This window comes from Conger conger, chromosome 19 (genome assembly GCF_963514075.1).
Source record: "Conger conger chromosome 19, fConCon1.1, whole genome shotgun sequence".
NCBI lineage: Eukaryota > Metazoa > Chordata > Actinopteri > Anguilliformes > Congridae > Conger > Conger conger.
In genome coordinates this window covers 7344833-7369250 of record NC_083778.1, presented here as the reverse complement: position 1 = coordinate 7369250, position 24418 = coordinate 7344833, and the positions used below count along the sequence as shown (strand labels likewise).

The window sequence follows — 24418 nt, the reverse complement described above, 5'->3', positions numbered from 1 at the left end:
CGACATCAAACTGTTTGGTGTGTTATAGGTTAGAGGCGGAGTTATGTCTGTATGAAGTTTGGTTTGTATTTGACGGTTGGTTGGTGTGTGGAGTCATGTTCGTGTGTGAAGTTTAGTTTGTATTTGATGGTTTGTCTGTGTGTGTGGAGTTATGTTTGCGTGTGAAGTTTAGTTTGTATTTGACGGTTTGTCTGTGTGTGTGGAGTTATGTTTGCATGTGAAGTTTAGTTTGTATTTGACGGTTGGTCGGTGTGTGGAGTCATGTTTGTGTGTGAAGTTTTGTTTGTATTTGACGGTTTGTCTGTGTGTGGAATTATGTTTGCGTGTGAAGTTTAGTTTGTATTTGACAGTTTGTCCGTGCATGTGGAGTTATGTTTGCGTGTGAAGTTTAGTTTGTATTTGAAAGTTTGTACATGTGGAGTTATGTTTGCGTATGAAGTTTATTTTGTATTTGACAGTTTGTCTGTATGTGGAGTTACGTCTGTATGAAGGGTGGGCAAGGGGTTTTGGCAATGAATGCCAGCTCAGCAGCCATGTTAATGAATGGATCGCTCTGAACTGATGGAGCTGGTCTTATCAACACAAGGAGAGCGGAGGCAGTTAGTCTGATGGAGGAAAAGAAAAAGGAAGAAACTACAATGTCGGCCATTTCGTGTCTGTGTCGGGAGTGTTTCTTTATCGTGATGTGGGAAAACAACCAGGCCAAACTGGAGGCCTTCAGAAAGAGCAGAGCTGACCACGACCATGCAGCCAAGGCAGAAGGAGTTCCGCTTTCAGAGTCATCGTGTAATTCTTGTTTTACGTACGAGTCAATGTTCAGATGGTAGATTTTTCTTGTCAGCACCATTTTATGATTCAAAAATGTGTTCTCTGATTAATCCTTAGGACAGTGCTTACAGATGAATCTGTAGGAGGTTTTTAGTGTTTACACATAGTATGTGTTTCCTGGTGTGTGTTTTGGGGTGAGAGAGGGTAAGAGGTGTGTGTTTTGGGCTGAGAGAGGGTAACAGGTGTGTGTTTTGGGGTGAGAGACGGTAACAGGTGTGTGTTTTGGGGTGAGAGAGGGTCAGGTGTGTGTGTTTTGGGCTGAGAGAGGGTAAGAGGTGTGTGTTTTGGGGTGAGAGAGGGTAACAGGTGTGTGTTTTGGGGTGAGAGAGGGTCAGAGGTGTGTGTTTTGGGGTGAGAGAGGGTAACAGGTGTGTGTTTTGGGGTGAGAGAGGGTCAGAGGTGTGTGTTTTGGGCTGAGAGAGGGTAACAGGTGTGTGTTTTGGGGGTGAGAGAGGGTCAGAGGTGTGTGTTTTGGGGTAAGAGAGGGTCAGAGGTGGGTGTTTTGGGGTGAGAGAGGGTAACAGGTGTGTGTGTCCCGCAGGCTGGAGGAGAACTACGAGATGGCGGAGGGTGTGTGTATCCCGCGCAGCGCCCTGTACATGCACTACCTGGACTTCTGCGAGAAACACGACTCACAGCCCGTCAACGCTGCCAGCTTCGGCAAGGTGAGGACCACCCTGTCTAACACACACACACACTCATACACACACACACCACCCCGTCTAACACACACACACACTCATACACACATACACACACACACACACATACACACACACACACACACGCACACACACACACACACACACACACACATACACATGCACATGCACATACACACACACACGCACATGCATACACACACATACACACATACACACACATACACACGCACACACACACATACACACGCACACACACACACGCACACACACACACACACACACACACACACATACACATGCACATGCACACGCACACACACACATACACACGCACACACACACACATACACACACACACACACACACACGCACATGCATACACACACACGCATACACTCACACATACACACACACACACACACACACACACACACACGCACACACACACACACACACACGCTCATACACACACACACACACACACACGCACACACACACACACACACGCTCATACACACACACACACACACGCACATGTACACATTCAAGGCACATCCAAAGACTGGAAAAATGCTGGGAGTTTTTGCATGTTCTGGGGATGGACTGAGAACCAAATATTAGATGGAGGGGTCCTTGCTGAGAGCTGAGGGTGTCTGTGGCGTGCCTGGAAGAATGCAACTTAGCTTGTGCAAAGGACTTGGCAAGATACGCAAGCGACTAGCAGTGACAATACTACAGCTCAGGTTTCCTAAGAGTCCGTTGTCCACTTGTAAGCTGGCTAATTCTATGATGGACAGAGATATTGGTGTTCATTGGGGGGGAATGTGGGATATGTAGTTTATGACATATGGTTCATGGTGGCGATGTCAAGGTTCCAGAGAGCTGTGTGTTTCCCTCCTATTCTCCTGTAAATGGTAAATGGTTGGCAATTATATTGCGCCTTTATCCAAAGTGCTGTACAATTGATGCTTCTCATTCACCCATTCATACACACACTCACACACCAACGGCAATTGGCTGCCATGCAAGGCACCGACCAGCTCGTCAGGAGCATTTGGGGGTTAGGTGTCTTGCTCAGTCACACTTCGACACAGCCCGGGCGGGGGATCGAACCGGCAACCCTGCCAGACGACTGCTCTTACTGCCGGAGCTAATGTTGCCCTTTGAGTTTCCTGTGGAACAGGAATGTCAAGGTTGTGGAACTAGGAAACTCAAACTGAAACTCAACTGGGCTTAAATTGTGGTTGCTCATCACCGGCAACATTAGTGTGCCATGGGTCACTGTGAGTGAGTCAAGATGATGTCAGGCTGATGTCACACTCTTGTAGGGGAAAACCAGGTTTCTGGGGCTTTTTGAGATTCTCTGGCCGCACTTGACGTTAGCACGTTAGCCCACGCAGTCACTGTCTCTGGTCTAGACCATGTCTGCATTTAGTTGCTGCCACATGATTGGCTGATTAAATATTTGCATTAACAAGCTAGTCTACCAAATAAAGTGCTCACTGAGTGTATAATAGAAAAACAATTTCTTCAAAAAACATTCAGAAAGTGCTGATGAATTTTACGATCTGAACCCACTTTAAGATGCATTTGAGCAGTTTCAGAAACCGCCTTTCCACTTTCAAATGGACTTCCAATGTCACTGATGAAGTTAAACGTTGAGACGGTGGTCACCCTGATGGAGTTAAACGTTGAGACGGTGGTCACTCAGATGGAGTTAAACGTTGAGATGTTAGCCGTACTGATGGAGTTGAATGTTGAGAAGGTGGTCACACTGGTGGAGTTAAACGTTGAGAAGGTGGTCGCACTGATGGAGTTAAACATTGAGAAGGTAGTCACATACATGCAGTTAAACATTGAGTAGGTGGTCACACTGATGGAGTTAAATGTTGAGAAGGTGGTCACACTGATGGAGTTAAACGTTGACACGGTGGTCACTCTGATGGAGTTAAACATTGAGAAGGGGGTCAAACTGATGGAGTTAAACGTTGAGATGTTGGTCACACTGATGGAGTTAAACGTTGAGAAGGTAGTCACATACATGCAGTTAAACATTGAGTAGGTGGTCACACTGATGGAGTTAAACGTTGAGAAGGTGGTCTCACTAATGGAGTTAAACGTTGAGATGTTGGTCACACTAATGGAGTTAAACTTTGAGAAACAGGTCACACTGGTGGAGTTAAATGTTGAGACGGTGGTCACTCTGATGGAGTTAAACGTTGAGAAGCTGGTCGCACTGATGGAGTTAAATGTTGAGATGTTGGTCACACTGAAGGGGTTAAACGTTGAGAAGGTAGTCACATACATGCAGTTAAACATTGAGTAGGTGGTCACACTGATGGAGTTAAACGTTGAGAAGGTGGTCTCACTAATGGAGTTAAACGTTGAGATGTTGGTCACTCTGATGGAGTTAAACGTTGAGAAGGTGGTCACACTGATGGAGTTAAATGTTGAGACGGTGGTCACACTAATGGAGTTAAACATTGAGAAGGTAGTCAAACTGATGGAGTCAAACGTTGAGAAGGTAGTCACATACATGCAGTTAAACATTGAGTAGGTGGTCACACTGATGGAGTTAAACGTTGAGATGTTGGTCACTCTGATGGAGTTAAACGTTGAGAAGGTGGTCTCACTAATGGAGTTAAACGTTGAGATGTTGGTCACGCTGATGGAGTTAAACGTTGAGATGTTGGTCACACTAATGGAGTTAAAGTTGAGAAGGTGGTCTCTCTAGTGTAGTTAAACATTGAGAAGGTGGTCACACTGAATCCTGAGGTTCACCTGGGCGTCAGTGCTGCCTCCAGCTCCGGGCAGCTCTCTGGGATCAAACCCACAAATCAAGCAGAAGCACAATAGAGCGGGAGAGAGAGAAAAAAAAAAAAAAAAAACCTCTGGACAGCCAAGTTTAAAGCATCTGTTCCCACAGGCCCGCGGGGACCCCCACCCCCTGGCGGCTCCTGTCGGAGGATATTGCAAAAGAGAGGGCCGGGATTAATGTGTAATTAAAGGGCTTGAGGAAGGGTGTGATGTTGCGGAATGTTAGATCAGTGGCAGTGGTAGCGGGGGCTGGCCTTTAGGAAAGCTTCATTGAGCCGGGACAAAAGCGCCTCCACGTCTGCTCATTTATCAAGCGCCCCCCCCCCCCCCCCTCTCCCCCTCCGCTTTCTCAGCGCACAATGGACACCTCGGCTGTTTGCTGGAGGCTTTTTCGTTTTTTTTTTTGTGCCGGGTACTGAGGCAAGGAGAGGAGGCTCTCTCTCTGAGCTATGTTCCGGCCAGGAATGGAGGGAAGAGGAGGAGGAGGAGGAGGAGGAGGGAGAAACTCATGCCAGAGAATAAAGAATATTCTGGAACCGAGAGACGCACCACAATGACTTTTGACCCCCCCATCCCCCAGACCGAGACTTTGGAGGGTGAAGCCGTTCTCTCTTTCCAAACCGAGCGAACTTTAAATATTTGAGTGTTTAAATGCACACACACCCCACCTCCGCCACCCTGCCCCCCCCCCCCCCCCCCCCCCAACCTCTTTTGGGCCAGACAAACATTAGACATTGGCAATTAGACGATCTCACTGGGGGCGAAAGTTAAATTGCCTGGTGAATATGCGGATTAGCTGGGAACTTTTTCCGGCTGTTCGGAAAGTAGCGCTGGTCCGCCGAGGGGCTCGCTTTTCCGAAATGTCGTTCGCTCGTTAAGACCGACCGCGCCGACGTTAATATTGTCTCGCGTCTCTCTGCGCAGAGCGCCGCTTCGAAACCTGAATGTCAAATGTCATCTCGGATTAGCGCGCTCTGGCTCCCTGCGGATGAAGCGGAACAGAGCGGGATGTGACGTCGTTTCGCGGCGCGCTGATGTCATTTCCTCTGGTTCCCGCAGATAATGCGTCAGCAGTTTCCGCACCTGACCACGCGCCGGCTCGGGACGAGGGGACAGTCAAAGTAAGTGCACTTCCTGTCAGGTGGTCATGCCCTCTTTATGGAGCCAAGATGGAGTCCGTACAGCGAGAGAGACTGATGATATAGGGCAGCATTAGTTGAGGACACTCCATCTTGGCTCCTATATCATCAGTCTCTCTCTCTCTCGCACCTGCTGTGGTGCTTTTACTGCGTCCTCCCATTGGCTCTGCTTCTCTCCTATTCTTGGGGGGCGTTCTGTATTCACCGCTCTCTTCCTGGTCATCTAAGAGTGCACTGACTGGTTTATAACATCTGTACAAATGATGGCATTCTGGAGTGAGTTCTTAATTGTATTCACAAATCATGGCGCTACACTTCAGCAGTAAATATCTCCAAACCTCAGTCCATGCGTTAGCTATTATGTATTCATCCAGAGCAACTTTACACTTCTCACTGGCTGGGAATAGACATCTCAATCAACCTGTAGCGTAGTGGTTAAGGTAAATGACTGGGACCCGCGACAGGTCGGTGGTTCTAACCCCGGTGTAGCCACAATAAGATCCACACAGCCGTTGGGCCCTTGAGCAAGGCCCTTAACCCTGCATTGCTCCAGGGGAGGATTGTCTCCTGCTTAGTCTAATCAACTGTACGTCGCTCTGGATCAAAGCGTCAGCTAAATAACGTGTAATAATCAATCGCTCCAGCTCCTCCTCTCGTTTCATAATGCGGCATTTTCCTTATTTATTGGAATTATTTCTTATTTATCTAAAAATGGAGAGCTGGGCTTTTCCCAGAAGCTTCCTAGCCACGGCTGCGCGGCCCTGACCTTTGACCCCTGCGCCCCGGCTGCGCGGCCCTGACCTTTGACCCCTGCGCCCCGGCAGGTACCACTACTACGGCATCGCGGTGAAGGAGAGCTCGCAGTACTACGACGTGATGTACTCCAAGAAGGGCGCGGCCTGGGTCACGGAGACGGGCAAGAAGGAGGTGACCAAGCAGACAGTGGCCTATTCACCGCGCTCCAAACTGGGCACGCTGCTGCCAGAGTTCCCAAATGTCAAAGACCTAAATCTGCCCCCCAGTCTGTCAGAGGAGAAGGTAAACAGACCGAACCCCCCCCCCCCCCCCGCCACCCCCACCCCTGTACCCTCATTGCCCCGTCCTCCCCTTCCTCCCACACCCCCACTCCCCCATCACCCCCTCCCTCCCACACCCCCACCCCGTAACCCCCCTCCCAACAGGATGCGGATTCCGTACAGGACTTTGGGGATTTAAGTGGCTCTGCTCTTTGTCTCCTCTGTCCCCCCCCCATGATAAGCGCTGGCGCTGGGCACAGCCCATGTACTGCAGCGTGGTCTAAACACAGCCCTGTTTTACATGAACCCCGGGGGGGAGCGAGGCTAGCCAACCCCCAAATGCTACGTCCGGGACTGCGCCCTGCGTTGAGTTTATACGTGCGAATCTGTTGGAAAGTTTTTCCTGGAGATATGGAAATACAATTCATTTATTTATTCATCAAGCACGTATTTATTCAGAATTGGATACGCTTAAAATGAGTGGAATTAAATTACATTACATTAATGGCATTTGGCAGACGCTCTTATCCAGAGCTAAAAATAGTTTGACGGATTCTTTGTCAGCGCTGCTGGTGGCGAGTCTCATGAAAGATGACGTGAGCGCTGAGCGGTGCAGTAGCCACAGCCACATCATGACCAGCGTCCTGAATCATTCCTCTCCAGGTCTCCACCTTCATCATGATGTACAGAACGCACTGTCAGAGGATACTGGACACTGTTATACGAGCAAACTTCGACGAGGTAAGTCCACTGTGTGTGTGTAAACGTGCGTATGTGTGTAAATATGTGTGTATGTGTGTGTGTAAATGTGTGTGTGTGTGTGTGCCTGTGTGCGTTTTTCTTTTGCACAGCCTCCTGCCATAACACTGGTATAAAACTACATTTCCCACGATGCTCGGCTCCGTCCCCGCAGGTGCAGTGCTTCCTGCTCCACTTCTGGCAGGGCATGCCTCCGCACATGCTCCCGGTGCTGGGCTCCTCCACCGTGGTGAACATCGTGGGGGTGTGCGACTCCATCCTGTACAAGGCCATCTCCGGGGTCCTAATGCCCACCGTGCTGCAGGCCCTGCCCGACAGGTAGGGGGCGCCAACGCCGCCTGCTCCTTTAATATGTATTTATTTGATTTAATGTTTATTTGAGTAGGGACAATGCCAAGAGATCGTTACTGCCAGTTTACACCGGGTTTGTGTAGCTGATGTTCTGCATACGGAGATTGTTGCTGTTGCCCGTTTCCCACTCCCGCCCCTAGTTAGGCCTTTTTAATGAAAATATTAATAATGAGACACAAAGTGTTACTGTGCTACAGATATTACTGTCAACTCACTGAGTGAGGAACATGATCTCCAGTATCTAACGTCAGCATACACGCTGAGAACCCAAGGGACAGCGCAGGTGATTTATATTCTATATGGACCACATTTGCAAATGGACCCTGCATGTACAATTTGGATCTATTTTGGTACGACTAAGTACCTTTGACAAGTGCCTTTTGCTTTGCAGTCGTATAGCATACCACCCCAGTGACAAGCACTTATGCTTTTTTGTTTGTTTTTTTCTGAGTGTATGCTGTTATATTAGCTGTTGACAGTATAAATGCCTCGCCAAGTTGTGCTATCGTTGTGGTTTTTGAACATAATGTGATAAGAGTCTTTTCTCCTAAAAAAAAAAAGGGAAAATCTGGAGTGCTGTCAGGTCACAGAGTGCACTCTGGGGCCGGCTCATTTCTAACAGCATCACAGGTCTTCTGGTGCCCCGGGCCAGAGAGAAAACGCAGCAGGCACTTCTGAAGGGGGATAATGTCCCTGAAGGGCCTGCCTGGGTATTGAGGAAGGGGTTTAACCGTGTCGGGGGCCAGGGGGGAGCACCAGACTTTTATTCTTTCAGGTTTCTCTGTGACTTCCAGCCCCCTAATCCTGCCCCCTGGCCCAGGGTGAGGGGGCAGAGTGCTCCGTGAGCAGATTAGCCCGGGCACTACCAGAGCTCTTAATCAGCTCCCCCCAGCCACTTGGCATTCCACTGTCCCAGCGCAGTGCACCAATCAGAGCTCAGCGCAGAGCACCAATCAGAGCTCAGCGCAGAGCACCAATCAGAGCTCAGTGCAGAGCACCAATCAGAGCTCAGCGCAGTGCACCAATCAGGGCTCAGCGTAGTGCACCAATCACGGCTTAGCGCGGTGCACCAATCAGAGCTCACCATACAGTGAAACTGCACCACTGCAGCCAATCACACAGGCCCAGAACAGGCCACCAATCAGAGCTCAGCATGCAAAGAAAACTACAGCACTGCAGCCAATTACAAGTTATTATAATTTTTTTAAATTAGTACTACTATTGTTGTTGTTACAATAATAATAAATTGGAGAATCGCTCAAGGGCTTTCAGATGAGTTTCTTTCGATTGGCAGGGAATTGTTGGGAGGTGTTCGGGCGTGGCCAGTGAAACTCCGGTGTTTCTCTCTCTCTCCAGTTTGACGCAGGTGATCCGGAAGTTTGCCAAACAGCTGGACGAGTGGCTGAAGGTGGCTCTACACGACCTGCCAGAGAACCTGCGGAACATCAAGTTTGAGCGTACGTACTATTTTTGCAGTCAACGTAATTCTGGAGACATGACAGCATGTTGCAGTACTTATATAAAGCATTGCAGGTAGAAAAGAGTGCAGACAGTTTTCATATTTTATTATTATTGAATTTAAGGAATTTGAGTTTTCACATTTCAAAATCAATTTTCTTTTTTCTTTTTTTAGTGTCGAGGAGATTTTCGCAGATTCTAAGACGGCAAACATCTTTAAACCATCTTTGTCAGGTATGAATTTTTTTGTTTTATTATTTTTATGAAACAATCTGATTGTGAAAATGTACTCATATGAGTATCGTCTATGCATATATAATTTATGAATATAAGCCGAGGGCATAATTTTGTGATGCGTAAAATGTTATGATAAATATGTGCGTGTTCTCTGTGTAAAGTGTGTGTGCTGTTGAACCCCTGTGTCTCTGACTCTAAAGTGTGTGTGCTGTTGAACCCCTGTGTCTCTGACTCTAAAGTGTGTGTGCTGTTGAACCCCTGTGTCTCTGACTCTAAAGTGTGTGTGCTGTTGAACCCCTGTGACTCTGACTCTAAAGTGTGTGTGCTGTTGAACCCCTGTGTCTCTGACTCTAAAGTGTGTGTGCTGTTGAACCCCTGTGACTCTGACTCTAAAGTGTGTGTGCTGTTGAACCCCTGTGTCTCTGACTCTAAAGTGTGTGTGCTGTTGAACCCCTGTGTCTCTGACTCTAAAGTGTGTGTGCTGTTGAACCCCTGTGTCTCTGACTCTAAAGTGTGTGTGCTGTTGAACCCCTGTGACTCTGACTCTAAAGTGTGTGTGCTGTTGAACCCCTGTGACTCTGAGTCTAAAGTGTGTGTGCTGTTGAACCCCTGTGACTCTGACTCTAAAGTGTGTGTGCTGTTGAACCCCTGTGTCTCTGACTCTAAAGTGTGTGTGCTGTTGAACCCCTGTGTCTCTGACTCTAAAGTGTGTGTGCTGTTGAACCCCTGTGACTCTGACTCTAAAGTGTGTGTGCTGTTGAACCCCTGTGTCTCTGACTCTAAATGGCTGTCGTGTGCTCTGTTTACCAAGGCCTCCCGAACTGTTATCCACAGCGCGGACATCACCTTCCAGATGCTGGAGGACTGGAGGAACGTGGACCTGAACAGCATCACCAAGCAAACGCTGTACACCATGGAGGACTCGCGCGAAGAGCAGCGGAGGCTCATTATCCAGCGTGAGTGCTCACCGTAGGGGAGAGCGGGGTCTGTTGTGACGCGGGGTCCGTTGTTACCCGATGGTTTTTTCCCCCCCGATCCGAAACAAGCTAGCCTGCAGTAAATCACATTGCACATCCCCATAAACGTCCTCTTTCACCTCAGATTTAAACAGAGCGGTTTTGTGTCAATTTTGTGCTCAGAAAACGTTGCGTAACAGTAGACCCCGTGTCACAACAGACCCCGATCTTCCCTACCCACACACACACACACACTTATTCGGTCTGTTGACGGCTGCAGTTAATTTGTTGGGAAGGCCCATTTACGCCAAGAACGATAACTTTTGACGATGACCATAAATATCTAATTTTTGAAATTGTAGTAAATTGTACAAGAAACTCAAGTGGAGTCCGCACCGAGACTATAGCGACAGTGACGAACGATATCTTTGGGATCACTTTCTGAGCGTTTCTTTCCAGCCGCGTGAACGATAAAACATTTCCAGGCTGTCACTTGCAAAATGCCAGATGACATAGCTGAGAGACATTTTACAGAGCAGTAATTTGGCATCGTTCAGCAGTGTGGTTGCTCACTTCGTTATCATTCTAGTTATCATTCTAGTTATAGTTCTTGTGTGGATGAGCCTTAAAGGTACAATAGGTAATTTCGGACTTCTAACAGTCAAGAGAGGAATAGCAGCAACAAACACCTTCAAACCACAACACTGTTTATCCTTCCCCCTTCTCTGTAAACGTGCTGAGGTTGAAACGCCGTTGGCTGTTTTCAACCAATGAGCTTGAATTATTGTACAGTTATACAATGTTTTGTTACAGAGTGTCGGGCCGTCAACTGTGTATTTTGAAACACAAATTTAAAGCCTATCAACACAGGCAGAGGGTGAGTCAACATGTCAGCGAGCCTCTTTCAACGATAGGAAGGGATTTACAGTGGTCTTGCGACAACGTTATAACACAAAAATCCTACCTATTGCACCTTTAAGGATGGTTTGCGCCGGTCGGCTTGTTAGTAACAGCGACGGAGCGAGGCGTAGAAGTCGAGTTGCGGGCAGCCTCGGCCTACGCTGTTGCACTCCCGAGAGTCATCCGCGTCAACCGCCGCGCGTCTATTCCCACGGCCGGGAGCGCCAGAACGCGGTCCCGGCGACCGAAAGGTTAAACGCGTTTATTCTGCTTCCAAACTCCCCGGAGAGCGTCTCCAATGCATTTCAGAGGTGACCCCGCCGAGGGCTGACGGGGTCAAAACTCAGAGATTTGTCGTGCCCGTGGTGAAAAGGCCCCTTTCAGCTTTCTCTTTGAACCAGAATGAAGCTGATCGAGACCCCCATACCGGAGCCCAGGGCGGGAACAATGGGCTGAATTAATTAAATGTAATTTTGGAGACCTGTTGATAGGGACCGTGGTATAGCACTGTTATCCGTGCTTAATAACCCATTAAGAGCCGCGTTAAATTTCCTTAAAAATGCATCGACCGTTTTTTCGTCATAATGACTGTTAATGCTCACGCAAGAGACGAGCCTTTAAGACTGAGAATTCAGAGAATTTGTTTTATTTGTTATTTATTATGTGTAACTGCCCACTTAGTTTACTCACATTTAGCATGAACATCGCAAAATCACAATATTTAACGTCACAATTTGAATGTTTAATCCCTTTTTTCTGTCGTGTTACTGAACTTTCATATGGATCAATAAGCCAGAGTTGTGTATTGCAGTGGGTTTGTCGCTGAATAATTTACCGTTGTTTTCTTACACCACTTTTGCTTTCAAAATTTTCATCTTTGGTTTTTGGAGCTTACGGTTGCTGGATGTAAACAAAAGGGCAATTTATAAGCCTGTGTTCATCGCTATTTATCTTGTGGAATGATGTTCTGTTGCCCTGGTAACTGCTGCCTTTCTCAGGGATAGTGGACTGGCCTTTCCGCTCGGCACGTGCAGCCACCAGTGCGGACGGTTTCGCTGCAGGGCGCTAACCACGGGGCTAGCTGTGCAGCGCTAACCTTGGGGCTAGCTGTGCAGCGCTAACCTTGGGGCTAGCTGTGCAGTGCTAACCGAGGGGCTAGCTGTGTTGTGCTAGCTGCCTGGTCCAAGCTGTGTTGCGCTAACTACGCGATGCTAGCCGTGCAGTGCTAGCAGCATGCTCCAAGCTGTGTTGCGCTAACTAAGCGATGCTAGCTGTGCAGTGCTAGCTGCGTGGTCCAAGCTGTGTTGTGCCCGCTGTGCAGTGTTAGCGTTAGCTGCAGGGCGCTGACTGCGCGGTGCTAGCTGTGTCGCACTAACTACGCGATGCTAGCTGTGTCGTGCTAGCCGTGTCATGCTAACTGCGGGGCTAGCTGTGTTGTGCTTGCCGTGCAGCATTTAGATGCAAGGCGCTAACTGCACAATGCTAGCCGTGTCATGCTAACTGCGGGGCTAGCTGTGTTGTGCTTGCCGTGCAGCATTAGCTGCAGGGCGCTGACTGCACGATGCTAACTGCATGGTGCTAGCCGTGCGGTGCTAACGTCTGTCCCACCGTCTCCCTGCAGTGTACCAGGAGTTTGACCGGCTGCTGGAAGAACAGTCTCCGATTGAGGCCTACATCGAGTGGCTGGACTCCATGGTGGACCGCTGTGTGGTGAAGGTCAGTAAAGGCCCTGTTCCTCAAACAAATAACACTCATATTATGAATAATATGAACGCCTGACCCTGAAGCAGAATGTTGGACTGAGCCACTCACAACACGACCGATGCCACGACTTTAGGGAAATATACACGAGAGGGCAAACCATGATTGGATCACCTGTGTTTATGATAGCTGTTAGATATTGAAGGCTGCGGTTTTGGAGGGGAAGACGTTATCGGAACGCCTCTGTCCTGTGCTTCTGAGCGCCTGCCCCTGCTCTCGTTCTCCTGAGTTAATAATGACGTCTTTATTGACGGCCCTCTGTCAACATTATGTGCCAGATATTGGGCTTGTTAAAGTTGGTTGCCGTGGGAACCTCTGAGAAGGAGTGGACAATGCTTGGGAGGGAGGGGGCTTGACTTGATGACATGTTTGGTCCTGGAGGTTAACCCCCCCCTTACACACACACACACACACTCACCACACACACACACACACACACACGCTTACACAGACTCACACACACACACACACACACATACACTCACACACACGCTTACACAGACTCACACACACTCACACACATACAGTCACACACACACACGCTTACACAGACTCACACACACACACACACACACACACACACACACACACACACACCCCTCAGTGTCTGGTAATGGTAATGCTGTTGCAGGTGTCGGGGAAGAGGGCTGGGTGCCTGAAGAAGCTGGCTCAGCAGTTTCTGCTCATGTGGTCGTGTTTCGGCACCAGAGTGATCCGGGACATGACCCTGCACAGCGCCCCCAGCTTCGGTGAGTCCCCCACAGACACACCACACACCCCCCTCTACCACCATCACCCTAACACACACCACACCCCCCCCCATCACCCTAACACACACCACACCCCCCTCTACCACCATCACCCTAACACACACCACACCCCCCCCCCATCACCCTAACACACACCACACACCCCCCATCACCCTAACACACACCACACACCCCCCATCACCCTAACAAACACCACACCCCCCATCACCCTAACACACACCACACACCCCCCATCACCCTAACACACACCACACACCCCCATCACCCTAACACACACCACACACCCCCCCATCACCCTAACACACACCACACCCCCCCATCACCCTAACACACACCACACACCCCCCCTCTGCCACCATCACCCTAACACACACCACACCCCCCCATCACCCTAACACACACCACACACCCCCCTCTCTACCACTAACACCCTAACACACACCATAGCCTCTCTCTCTCTCTATATATATATATATATATATCTTTTTATATGTATTTTTTATATGTATATATTTTATATGTATATATTTTATATGTATATATATATATATATATATATATATATATATGTATTTTCCCTACACAGGCATTTCTGCCCACTTGCAGCCTGGTTATGAACCATAACATAAAAAACATTTACAGAAATGTAAGTTTTTAAAAAACACGTGACAATTGTATCACGGGGGTGAAAGGGCAAGCGTACCCCGGTGTGAGTATCTTGACCAGAGTGGAGATCTTGCTGGGCTCCAGCGCCATCGCCTACCATCTCTCCACAGCAGTGTCGAAGGGTTTCAGAACGCGCTCGACTGGACCGCACAACAACCCCGGCCTTAGTTTCACCTCAGGAGACGACGAATCGAAGCTTTTTGATTGGACGGGGACCCGTTGCTCGGCCGCCGGTTTGACAGTCATCTCCGAAAACCTTTGCTGGAGCCAGAAACACCCCCCTCCCCCCCCGGCCAAAAGTCAGCGCACTGGGCAGACCCTTTTGGGTTTTCCATTAGCCACGCATGACGGATAGCCTGGAATAGATAGAGACCCTACCCCCCTCCCTCCTGCCCCCTCCCCCCTCCCCCTGGGCCTGTCTACGGATATCAAAGGCACTGCAGGACGCCACGTTTTGATGAAGCAGCGCAGCACAACAAAATGGCCGCCGAACAAAAGCAGCTCCCCGCGCCCCGGCCCCTCCCCCCACTTCCTCCGCGGCCCCCGCGTCTTTTCAGCTTTACGATCCTGTTGTAGCGGGGGCCCCGGCGCTGGTTTATTAGAGGGAGCGGCCTCTTAGGACAGCGTCGCGTCGCGGTACCGTGGAGAGGAGTGAGAACTCAGCTCTGCGTCTGTCGTGGCCTGTGATTTACATTATGTGCTGTGTACACACACACACACACACACACACACACACACACCCTGACTCCCAGGATGGCCCACAGTCGTGTGACAAATAAGTACATTTGCCTGCCTGCCAGTTTTGTCCACTTCCTGCTCGGACCTCAAGGCATTGTGGGTAATGTAGTTTTCCCACTCTGCCTCGCAGGGTCCTTTCACCTCATCCACCTCATGTTCGATGACTACGTGCTGTACCTGCTGGAGTCTCTGCACTGCCAGGAGAGGGCCAACGAGCTCATGAGGGCCATGAGGGGAGACGCCAGCACAGGTAAGAGCTGGAGCACGCGACCCATGACCCCCGTCTGGTAAATGCTAAATGGTTAGCATGTACGTAGCGACAAGGGCGACATTGGCTCAGGAAGTAAGAGCAGTCGGAGGGTTGCCGGTTCGATCCCCCGCCCGGGCTGTGTCGAAGTGTCCCTGAGCAAGACACCTAACACTCATACACCAACGGCGATTGGCTGCCATGCAAGTCACCAACCAGCTCGTCAGGAGCATTGAGGGGTTAGGTGTCTTTTACATTGCATTAATGGCATTTGGCTGACGCTCTTATCCAGAGCGACGTACAGCAAAGTGCAAAGTACATACCCGTAACCAAAGTGCATACCCCAGTGTCTTGCTCAGGGACACTTCGACACACCCAGGGCAGGATCGAACCGGCAACCCTCTGACTACCGGACGACTGTTTTTACCTCCTGAGCCAATGTCACAGTTGATAGACTGTGAAGTCTGGGTTCTGGGTTTTCACTTAAAGGCAAACTGAAAGTTAGAGCGGCACTAGCTTCTGTGATACGACGTATACGCGGGTGAAACTGATCTTTCTGGGGGAATTTTTGAAGGGGGGAGTTGATTGGACTGACGTCAAATGATGAGGGTGATCTGTCACTGGGGAAATTGACAGACATTTGATTGAGATACACGCCCACTGGTACACGATGACATAAAATCTTGTTTTCCAGTGGATCGGAAAAAAACCCCACATATTATATGATATAACAATTTTGTACATTTTTGAGAATATGTACCAGACGTGTTCGTATGGTAATGAAGAATTAACTAAATTGAGGAAAAACAGAATTTGTCGTGGCCGACATCGCCACGGTTCATTTAAACACGACAGTTTGGGAGCAAAACTGACGGCAGGCTCCCTCCAATGAGAGCTGGAGCATCTGCCTGTGACAGATGAGCCCCGCCTTTCTGGGCGGAGGCCCCGCCTCCCGGGCGGATGATTGACATGTCGTCCGTTCAGCAGACAAGCCCGAGGAGATGATGCTGATGCTGGAGGCCACGCCCCCGCCGGCGTCCCCGGTCCCCTACTCTCCCGCCAAGTCCGTCACGTCCGCGGTGGGCCCCGCCTCTCAGTCCCCTGGGGCCACGCAGTCACCTGACTACCCCGGCGTCACGGCAACCACAGGTGAGGTCCAGGAAGGAAAAACCCTTTTGTTGACAAAACTATTCGATCTAAATATGGAAGGAGAAGGTGTTTAGATTACTAATGTCAGGATGGCTAGGGGGGGCGCTATTGGGGCACTGCTGCTAAGTGGAGGATGGTCAGTTATCCAGTTAGAATCCAGGATCGTAAATATGACTTCACATTATATTGTATTGCATTCGTTCATTTATCAGATGTTCTTATCAGATCCAGAGTGACTTACAGTGTAAGAGGCAACCTATAGTCTAGTGGCTAAGGTGCGTGACTGGGACCCGGAAGGTTGGCGGTTCAAGCCCCGGTGTTGCCACAGCAACATCAGTGCAGCTATTGGGCCCTTGAGCAAGGCTCTTAACCCCGCATTGCTCCAGGGGGGATTGGCCCCTGCTTAGTTGGATAAACTTTAAGTCACTTTGGATAAAAGCATCAGCTAAATCACTGTAATGTAAGAGAACATCGAACCAGAATTTATGAGCAACACGGGCAAGAAAAGCGTGACCATACCAGCGAGAGCGCAAGCCCAGCGATTGGATATGAAACAGGGCAGAAGCTGTGATGTTAGAGAGCATGTTTCTGCGGCTGGCTGCTGACGTGAGACTCTGCTTTTATCTGTGTGTGTGTGTGTGTGTGTGTGCGTGCGCGTGTGTGCGCGTGCGTGTGTGTGTGTGCGTGGCAGGCGGCGTTCAGTCATATACCTGGTCCCTTACGTACACAGTGACGACGTCGGGAGCCACGCCCGGCGACGGAGGCCAGCAGCTGTCCTGCATGCGCGGTGGCCCCGCCCCCCCCACCACCCCCGCCCCCAGGCTGCCCGTCTACACCCACCGGGATGAGCACGGGTAAGGGGCGTGGCCTCTCTCTCTCTCCCCCGTCTCTGCCTCTCTCTCTCTCCGACTCCCTCACTGTCTCTCTCCCTTTTCCCCTCTCTCTCTCCATCTCTCTCTCTCTCCCCCCTCTCTGCCTCTCTCTCTCCCCCCTCTCTGCCTCTCTCTCTCTCCGACTCCCTCACTATCTCTCTTATCCTTTTCCCCTCTCTCTCGCCATCTCTCTCTCTCCCCCCTCTCTGCCTCTCTCTCTCCGACTCCCTCACTATCTCTCTTTCCCTTTTCCCCTCTCTCTCGCCATCTCTCTCTCTCCCCCCTCTCTGCCTCTCTCTCTCCGACTCCCTCACTATCTCTCTTTCCCTTTTCCCCTCTCTCTCGCCATCTCTCTCTCTCCCCCCACCCCTCTCCCCCTCTCTCTCCATCTCCCTCTCTCTCTCCGACTCCCTCACTGTCTCTCTCCCTTTTCCCCTCTCTCTCTCCATCTCTCTCTCTCCCTCACTCTCTGTCTCTCTCCCTCTGTGTCCCCATCTCCTTTTCTCTTTTTCCCTTTCTCCCTCTTTCTCTCTCCATCTCCCTTTCTCACCATCTCTCTCTCTCCCTCTCCCTCTCTCTCTCTCAATCCATCTCTCTCTCTCTCTCTCTCTCTCTCTTATCCAGGTTATCCCTGCTGCATCTCCATATCTTTCTCAGTGGGACATAGCGCCTTTCCCCTTTGAATATTATATATTTTATTTGGAACAACGTCAGAACGCAGGTCAGATAAGGCACAACTCACAAGTCAGCACACAGTGAGCACTGGCTACGTCAGTAAAGTTATGGCATGTCATAAACTAGAAGCGAGGTATGATGACCAGAGATATGACACTCCATAGAGGTGAAGAAGAGGATGGAAGAGTTGCGATGAAGATATGTCCTCTCGTTCATTTCCTTCAAAACGACACGCCCAGACCTTCTCTTCCAGTACATAACCTGCAGTATTAGCTCATCAGAATTAATAATGTAACTGAGTTTTAATATTCGTAGTGTTTGGGGATTAAGAGGTGGGGTGGTGTTTGTGGTCTAACTTGCTCTCTCTTCTCAGGTACACCGGCTACAACTACACCAGTTACTCCAACCAGCACCACACCCCCATCCAGACCCAGTACCCCGCCCTGCACCATGAGGCTGGAATAACCGCCCCCCTCCACTACCCCGCCTACCACCGCTCCTCCCCCCAGGTCTGTCCCCCCGCCACTGCCTCTCCTGTAGTACCGTGTGGGCTGTAGGGTGTAAGAGAGTCACTGCCTCTCCTGTAGTAGGGTGTGGCCAGTTGGGTGAAAGAGAGCCGCTGCCTCTCCTGTAGTACTGTGTGGGCTGTTGGGTGTAAGAGAGTCACTGCCGCTCCTGTAGTAGGGTGTGGGCTGTTGGGTGTAAGAGAGTCACTGCCTCTCCTGTAGTAGGGTGTGGCCAGTTGGGTGAAAGAGAGCCGCTGCCTCTCCTGTAGTACTGTGTGGGCTGTTGGGTGTAAGAGAGTCACTGCCGCTCCTGTAGTAGGGTGTGGGCTGTTGGGTGTAAGAGAGTCACTGCCTCTCCTGTAGCACTGTGTGGAAAAAAAAAATCAAATTGGCCCTGGTCCTTATCTTTGTTGTGCAGGTAGCAGTTGAAATTGTACTTCCCTCTAGGGTCTTTCAGCGCACTTATCCCTGGTTATGGGTATGCACTTTGTTGTACGTCGCTCTGGATAAGAGCGTCTGCCAAATGCCATTAATGCAATAATGTAATGTAATGTGTGGCCTGGAGGGTGTAAAATATGTAAAAAAAAATGTAAAAGATTCACTGGATCCGCTGTAGTACTGTGTGTGGGCTGTAGGGTGCGCTGATGTTGCTCCAGCATTGTTGCATTGTTATTATTAAAATGCCAGGGCTCCATTTTATTTAATTTATTTGACCTTTATTTAACCAGGAAGTTTCAGATCCGGAATCTCTTTTTCAAAACAGACTTGGACAAGGAAGCAGCCGACTCAGTGTCAATATGAAACATTACGATACATGTAACATAATCTCGGTACCTAGGTCGTTGCTGTGCGGTATCATTATATAATTGAAAGATGATATGCAATATAATACCAGATCGAGGCACGGCTGAACGTAACGTTTCATAGGGTGTGACCTTATGAAACACATAGCCGACTGAACTGTGGCTTTTCTTACAGTACAGTGTAAATGTCACCGCTGAGATAATCTCAGGTTGAAGCAAGTGGGCAAACAGTCTGGGCAGGGTGAAGATACGTGGTTTCTTGGGAGAGAGTCGAGCGCCATTTCAAGGCGCTGGAGCAGACGTAAACGGCAGGATAAGGCGGCCGCGATAAGATAAAGCGCCCGGCGTGTTCGGTTGTAAACACCGTCCCAGGTCTTCCTCCGCCCGGTACGTTACTGAGGCGGAGGACGGAGGAGCGGAGGGCCAAGGGGGAACTCCTGTGAGGCGGTCGGAGCGGGTGCTATAGGGGGGAGGTGTGGAGGAATGTTAATGTGGAGGTTAACCAAAGACGGGGCTCATTGACATGCAGATGCCGTGTCTCCGCCGACAAAGCGCAGCGCGGGGCTGTCGGCGTCCGGTGGAGCCTTCCGTATCCGTCCAAACCGCTCGCCCCGACGCCCCTCCCGTCGGTCCGGGGGGTCAGGGTGCTTCTCTGGGAGTGTTTTGGGAAGAAGCCGGGGTTCTGGAACGTTCTGTCCTGGGTGTGGGCCTGACGGCGGGCTGACTGTACTGGTGGGTTTCTCCTCGTGTTTTGCGCTCCGGCTCAGAGCTCAATGCCGGCATTGTGGGAAAGGCGTGATTCCGCTCTCGGTGGGATTTCCCTGTGGGAATGAGCTGGGATCAGCTGCTGCTGCGGTCCCGGGGTTTGGTGGATTCTGTCCCACGGTGGGGCTCTATGTGCTAACCGCACGCACTCACCCCACTGCCGTAAGTGTGAACCTCAACACTGCTGGCTGGTGCTGTGGGGCGAGAGAGAGAGAGAGAGAGAGAGAGAGAGAGAGAGAGGGAGAGGGAGAGGGAGAGGGAGAGGGAGAGGGAGAGAGTATGAGTGAGAGGGAGAGAGTATGATAGAGAGGGAGAGAGTATGAGAGAGAGAGGGAGAGAGAGAGTATGAGAGAGAGGCAGAGAGAGGGGGAGAGAGACAGAGAGAGAGAGGGGGAGAGAGAGAGAGAGAGAGACAGAGAGAGAGAGAGAGCGAGGGGGATCCGGGGCGAGAGGGTGGCAGGGTGCTGGGGTGCTGCTAGGCGGGGGTGAGGTGACCCTGATGATGGTCATTTCCTGTGCAGGGTCTTCACACAGACGTGGCCTTTGTGCCGGAGCGGATCACAGCCTTCAGCCCCAGAACGTTCCGGAAACTGTGCCGGCATCACAGAGCGCCCCCTCCCACCCCCCACCCCCCCCCCCACACACACGCCCCAGACGGGCCACGGGCCCATTATTAAAATATTGTTATTCAACGGTCCCCTCTCTGCACGCGAGCACGGGGGGTCAGCGCGTTCCCCCCCCCCCCCCCCCCGCCGACCTCCGACCCCGCGCCGGCCGACGGCCTTTTTCCACCCCTCATAACAGACTCGTCTGTACCCCCAGAGTCCAGCCGGGGGGCCCCCGAAATAGCCGCTTCCACTCGCCGCGCGGTTTAAAAGCGGAACAGGGCCCCGTCTCTGTTCGGACGGGACGTCTCCGGGAAGGGGGGGAGGCCGCGGGCTCAAAGGACACATTCTCCCAGGGCTCGCCGAGCGGGGGACAATGTTATTTAAAGCCTCGGCCTACAGGCCTGTTTTGCACCGTGTTATCAGCTCGTCGCCCGGGACAACGAAAATACGCACAGCTGGTCGCTCTTAGAAGCCCTGACCCGCCGTTCCCCCCGAAAAACGGCTGTGCTCCGGCGGGAGGAAAAAAACAACGTCGCTTAAGCCAGAAAACGCGTGAACGGAAAGACGGACGGATGGACGGACGGAACGGGGTGTGAGCGTGTGTGTGTGTGTGTGTGAGTGTGTGAGTGTGTGAGTGTGAGTGTGTGTGTGTGTGTGTGTGTGTGTATCTGTGTATGTGTGTATGTGTGTGTGTGTGTGTGAGTGAGTGTGAGTGTGAGTGTGAGTGTGAGTGTGAGTGAGAGTGAGAGTGAGAGTGAGAGTGAGAGTGAGAGTGAGAGTGAGAGTGAGAGTGAGAGTGAGAGTGTGAGTGTGAGTGTGTGTGTCTCTTGGTGTCGCCCTGCTGATGGCCCGCAGGAGAAAACACAAGCGTTTCACGAGCTCTGCTTTGCATCTTCGTTCTGTTTCCACACCTGCTGTTTTGGGTGGGGGTGTCCTGTCTCACACATGAGGGGTGACTGGGGGAGCCGTGTTCGGGGTCCCATTTTAGGACTCGGATCTGTATCCTCAAGGCCCACTTACCTCCCCATTGTGTCCTGTTTATACCACACTGTCCTGTTTATATCACACTGCCCTGTTTATACCACACTGTCCTGTTTATACCACACTGCCCTGTTTATACCACACTGTCCTGTTTATACCACACTGCTCGCTGTGCTGCTTCCACACTCAGAAATAAAGGTGTGAAAAGTGCCTCAGGTACAAATGCTTGTCACTGGGGCAGTACCCTATAGATATGTAAAATTGTACCTAGCCAGTAATGTACAATTAATTTGTATCTTTTTTTTTGTTGTTGCTTATTTGTACCCAAAGGGAACTGTGCTTTCAGGGTACATTTGGGAAATGAATGTACAAAAATGTACCTCCGCTGTCACTTTATTTCTGAGAGTGCACGTGACATTAGATGAGTTATTTAGCTGTCACTTTTATCCAAAGAGACTGAGAGTTGATTAGACTAAGCAGAAGCTAATCCCCTCTGCAGCAATGCAGGGTTAAGCGCCTTGTTCAAGGGCCCAACAGACTGATCTTATTGTGGCTACACCGGGATTAGAACCACCAACCTTCCAGGTCCCAGTTGAGCCCCTTAGCCACTCGGCTACAGACTGGTGAACTGATGAACTGAGTGATGACTGATGAACTGAGTGTTGACTGGTGAACTGAGTGATGATTGGTGAACTGACTGGTGACTGATGAACTGAGTGATGACTGATGAACTGAATGCTGATTGGTGAACTGAATGCTGATTGGTGACATGGCTCTTGTGTTTTTGGCAGTACCCGCTGAACAGCCAGATGACCCGCATGGACCCGTGTCTGATGGGAGGCACGCCCCGGCTGCACCCCGCCCCGGTGGCGCCCCGCTGGGCCGACGTCTCTCCCGCAGGGGGCTGCTACAGCAGCACCCCCGTACCCAGCTCCCGCTACCCCCCCGCGGGAGAGCTGTACTCCCCCCTGGCCCCCCGGAGGAACTCTGAGTACGAGCACGTGCAGCACTTCCCCGGGTTCGCCTACATCAACGGAGAGGCCACGGCCGGCTGGGCCAAGTGATCAACGCGCCTTTCCGCCAACCCCCACCAGTCACTTACCGCCAACCCCCACCAGTCACTTTCCGCCAACCCCCACCAGTCACTTACCGCCAACCCCCACCAGTCACTTACCGCCAACCCCCACCAGTCACTTACCGCCAACCCCCACCAGTCACTTACCACCAACCCCCACCAGTCACTTACCGCCAACCCCCACCAGTCACTTACCACCAACCCCCACCAGTCACTTACCGCCAACCCCCACCAGTCACTTACCGCCAACCCCCACCAGTCACTTACCACCAACCCCCACCAGTCACTTACCGCCAACCCCCACCAGTCACTTACCACCAACCCCCACCAGTCACTTACCGCCAACCCCCACCAGTCACTTACCACCAACCCCCACCAGGCCCTAACCACCAACCTCCACCAGTCACTTACCGCCAACCCCCACCAGTCACTTACCACCAACCCCCACCAGTCACTTACCACCAACCCCCACCAGGCCCTAACCACCAACCTCCACCAGTCACTTACCGCCAACCCCCACCAGTCACTTACCACCAACCCCCACCAGTCACTTACCGCCAACCCCCACCAGTCACTTACCACCAACCCCCACCAGTCACTTACCGCCAACCCCCACCAGTCACTTACCACCAACCCCCACCAGGCCCTAACCACCAACCTCCACCAGTCACTTACCGCCAACCCCCACCAGTCACTTACCGCCAACCCCCACCAGTCACTTACCGCCAACCCCCACCAGTCACTTACCGCCAACCCCCACCAGTCACTTACCGCCAACCCCCACCAGTCACTTACCGCCAACCCCCACCAGTCACTTACCGCCAACCCCCACCAGTCACTTACCGCCAACCCCCACCAGTCACTTACCGCCAACCCCCACCAGTCACTTACCGCCAACCCCCACCAGTCACTTACCACCAACCCCCACCAGTCACTTACCGCCAACCCCCACCAGTCACTTACCGCCAACCCCCACCAGTCACTTACCGCCAACCCCCACCAGTCACTTACCGCCAACCCCCACCAGTCACTTACCACCAACCCCCACCAGTCACTTACCACCAACCCCCACCAGGCCCTAACCACCAGGCCCTGACTGCCAACCACCTCCCCCCCGCCCAATAAAATAAACAACCAGGTGCCCTTGAATCATCGCAGCAAGGTGAGCCTGAACACACACGGGTCACCTGACGCACGGCTCCGGAGGCACCGCTGCTGAAACACCCCAGAGACCAACCCTCCCCACCAGCAAAACCGGTTTATCCACCCCTCACCTGGGAAACACTCCGGCCTGTTCCCTCAGCCAGCGGTCTCCCCCCCCCCCAAGAGGAAGTAACTGCCCCGATAATCAGTCAGGCTGGGTGATTCCCCCCCCCCCCCCGGGTGATTCCTCCCCTTGACGCACGTCGAGTGCAGCAGCCGCCAGGAAACGCCCAGCCCTCGTCAGCGCGATCCCATCGCTTCACCTCTCCGCGCCCGCTCCACCCCCCCACCCCCCCCGTCCCGCAGAACCGCGGCCGCGCGGCTGCAGGGAGTGCGTCGCCCGTCCAGACCGCGGCACGAGCAACGGGCCTCGACGCCTCTCTACGTGCGTCAGAGCCCGAAGGTCAACGACTGGGCGCGGAGGAGACGCCGGCTGACGCAGACTCCCCCCCTGGATCGCCGCCACCAGCATT

At 51.6% G+C, this 24418-nt stretch overlaps 1 protein-coding gene across 1 annotated transcript in view; it reads left to right on the top strand.

Annotated features, from left to right (window-relative positions):
- The window catches only part of rfx4 (regulatory factor X, 4), a 30543-nt gene extending 7749 nt beyond the window's left edge, over window positions 1-22794 (top strand). Inside the window, exons 4-18 of the mRNA XM_061229565.1 lie at window positions 1370-1493; window positions 5370-5431; window positions 6274-6487; window positions 7129-7206; window positions 7379-7542; window positions 8932-9032; window positions 9209-9267; window positions 10082-10226; window positions 12748-12842; window positions 13519-13636; window positions 15192-15311; window positions 16293-16457; window positions 17149-17311; window positions 18378-18513; window positions 22459-22794. Coding sequence (XP_061085549.1) covers window positions 1370-1493; window positions 5370-5431; window positions 6274-6487; window positions 7129-7206; window positions 7379-7542; window positions 8932-9032; window positions 9209-9267; window positions 10082-10226; window positions 12748-12842; window positions 13519-13636; window positions 15192-15311; window positions 16293-16457; window positions 17149-17311; window positions 18378-18513; window positions 22459-22731 — 2017 coding nt within the window. The 3' untranslated portion in view covers window positions 22732-22794. The remainder of the gene's footprint in view (window positions 1-1369; window positions 1494-5369; window positions 5432-6273; window positions 6488-7128; window positions 7207-7378; window positions 7543-8931; window positions 9033-9208; window positions 9268-10081; window positions 10227-12747; window positions 12843-13518; window positions 13637-15191; window positions 15312-16292; window positions 16458-17148; window positions 17312-18377; window positions 18514-22458) is intronic.
- The last annotated feature ends 1624 nt before the right edge of the window (window positions 22795-24418 follow it).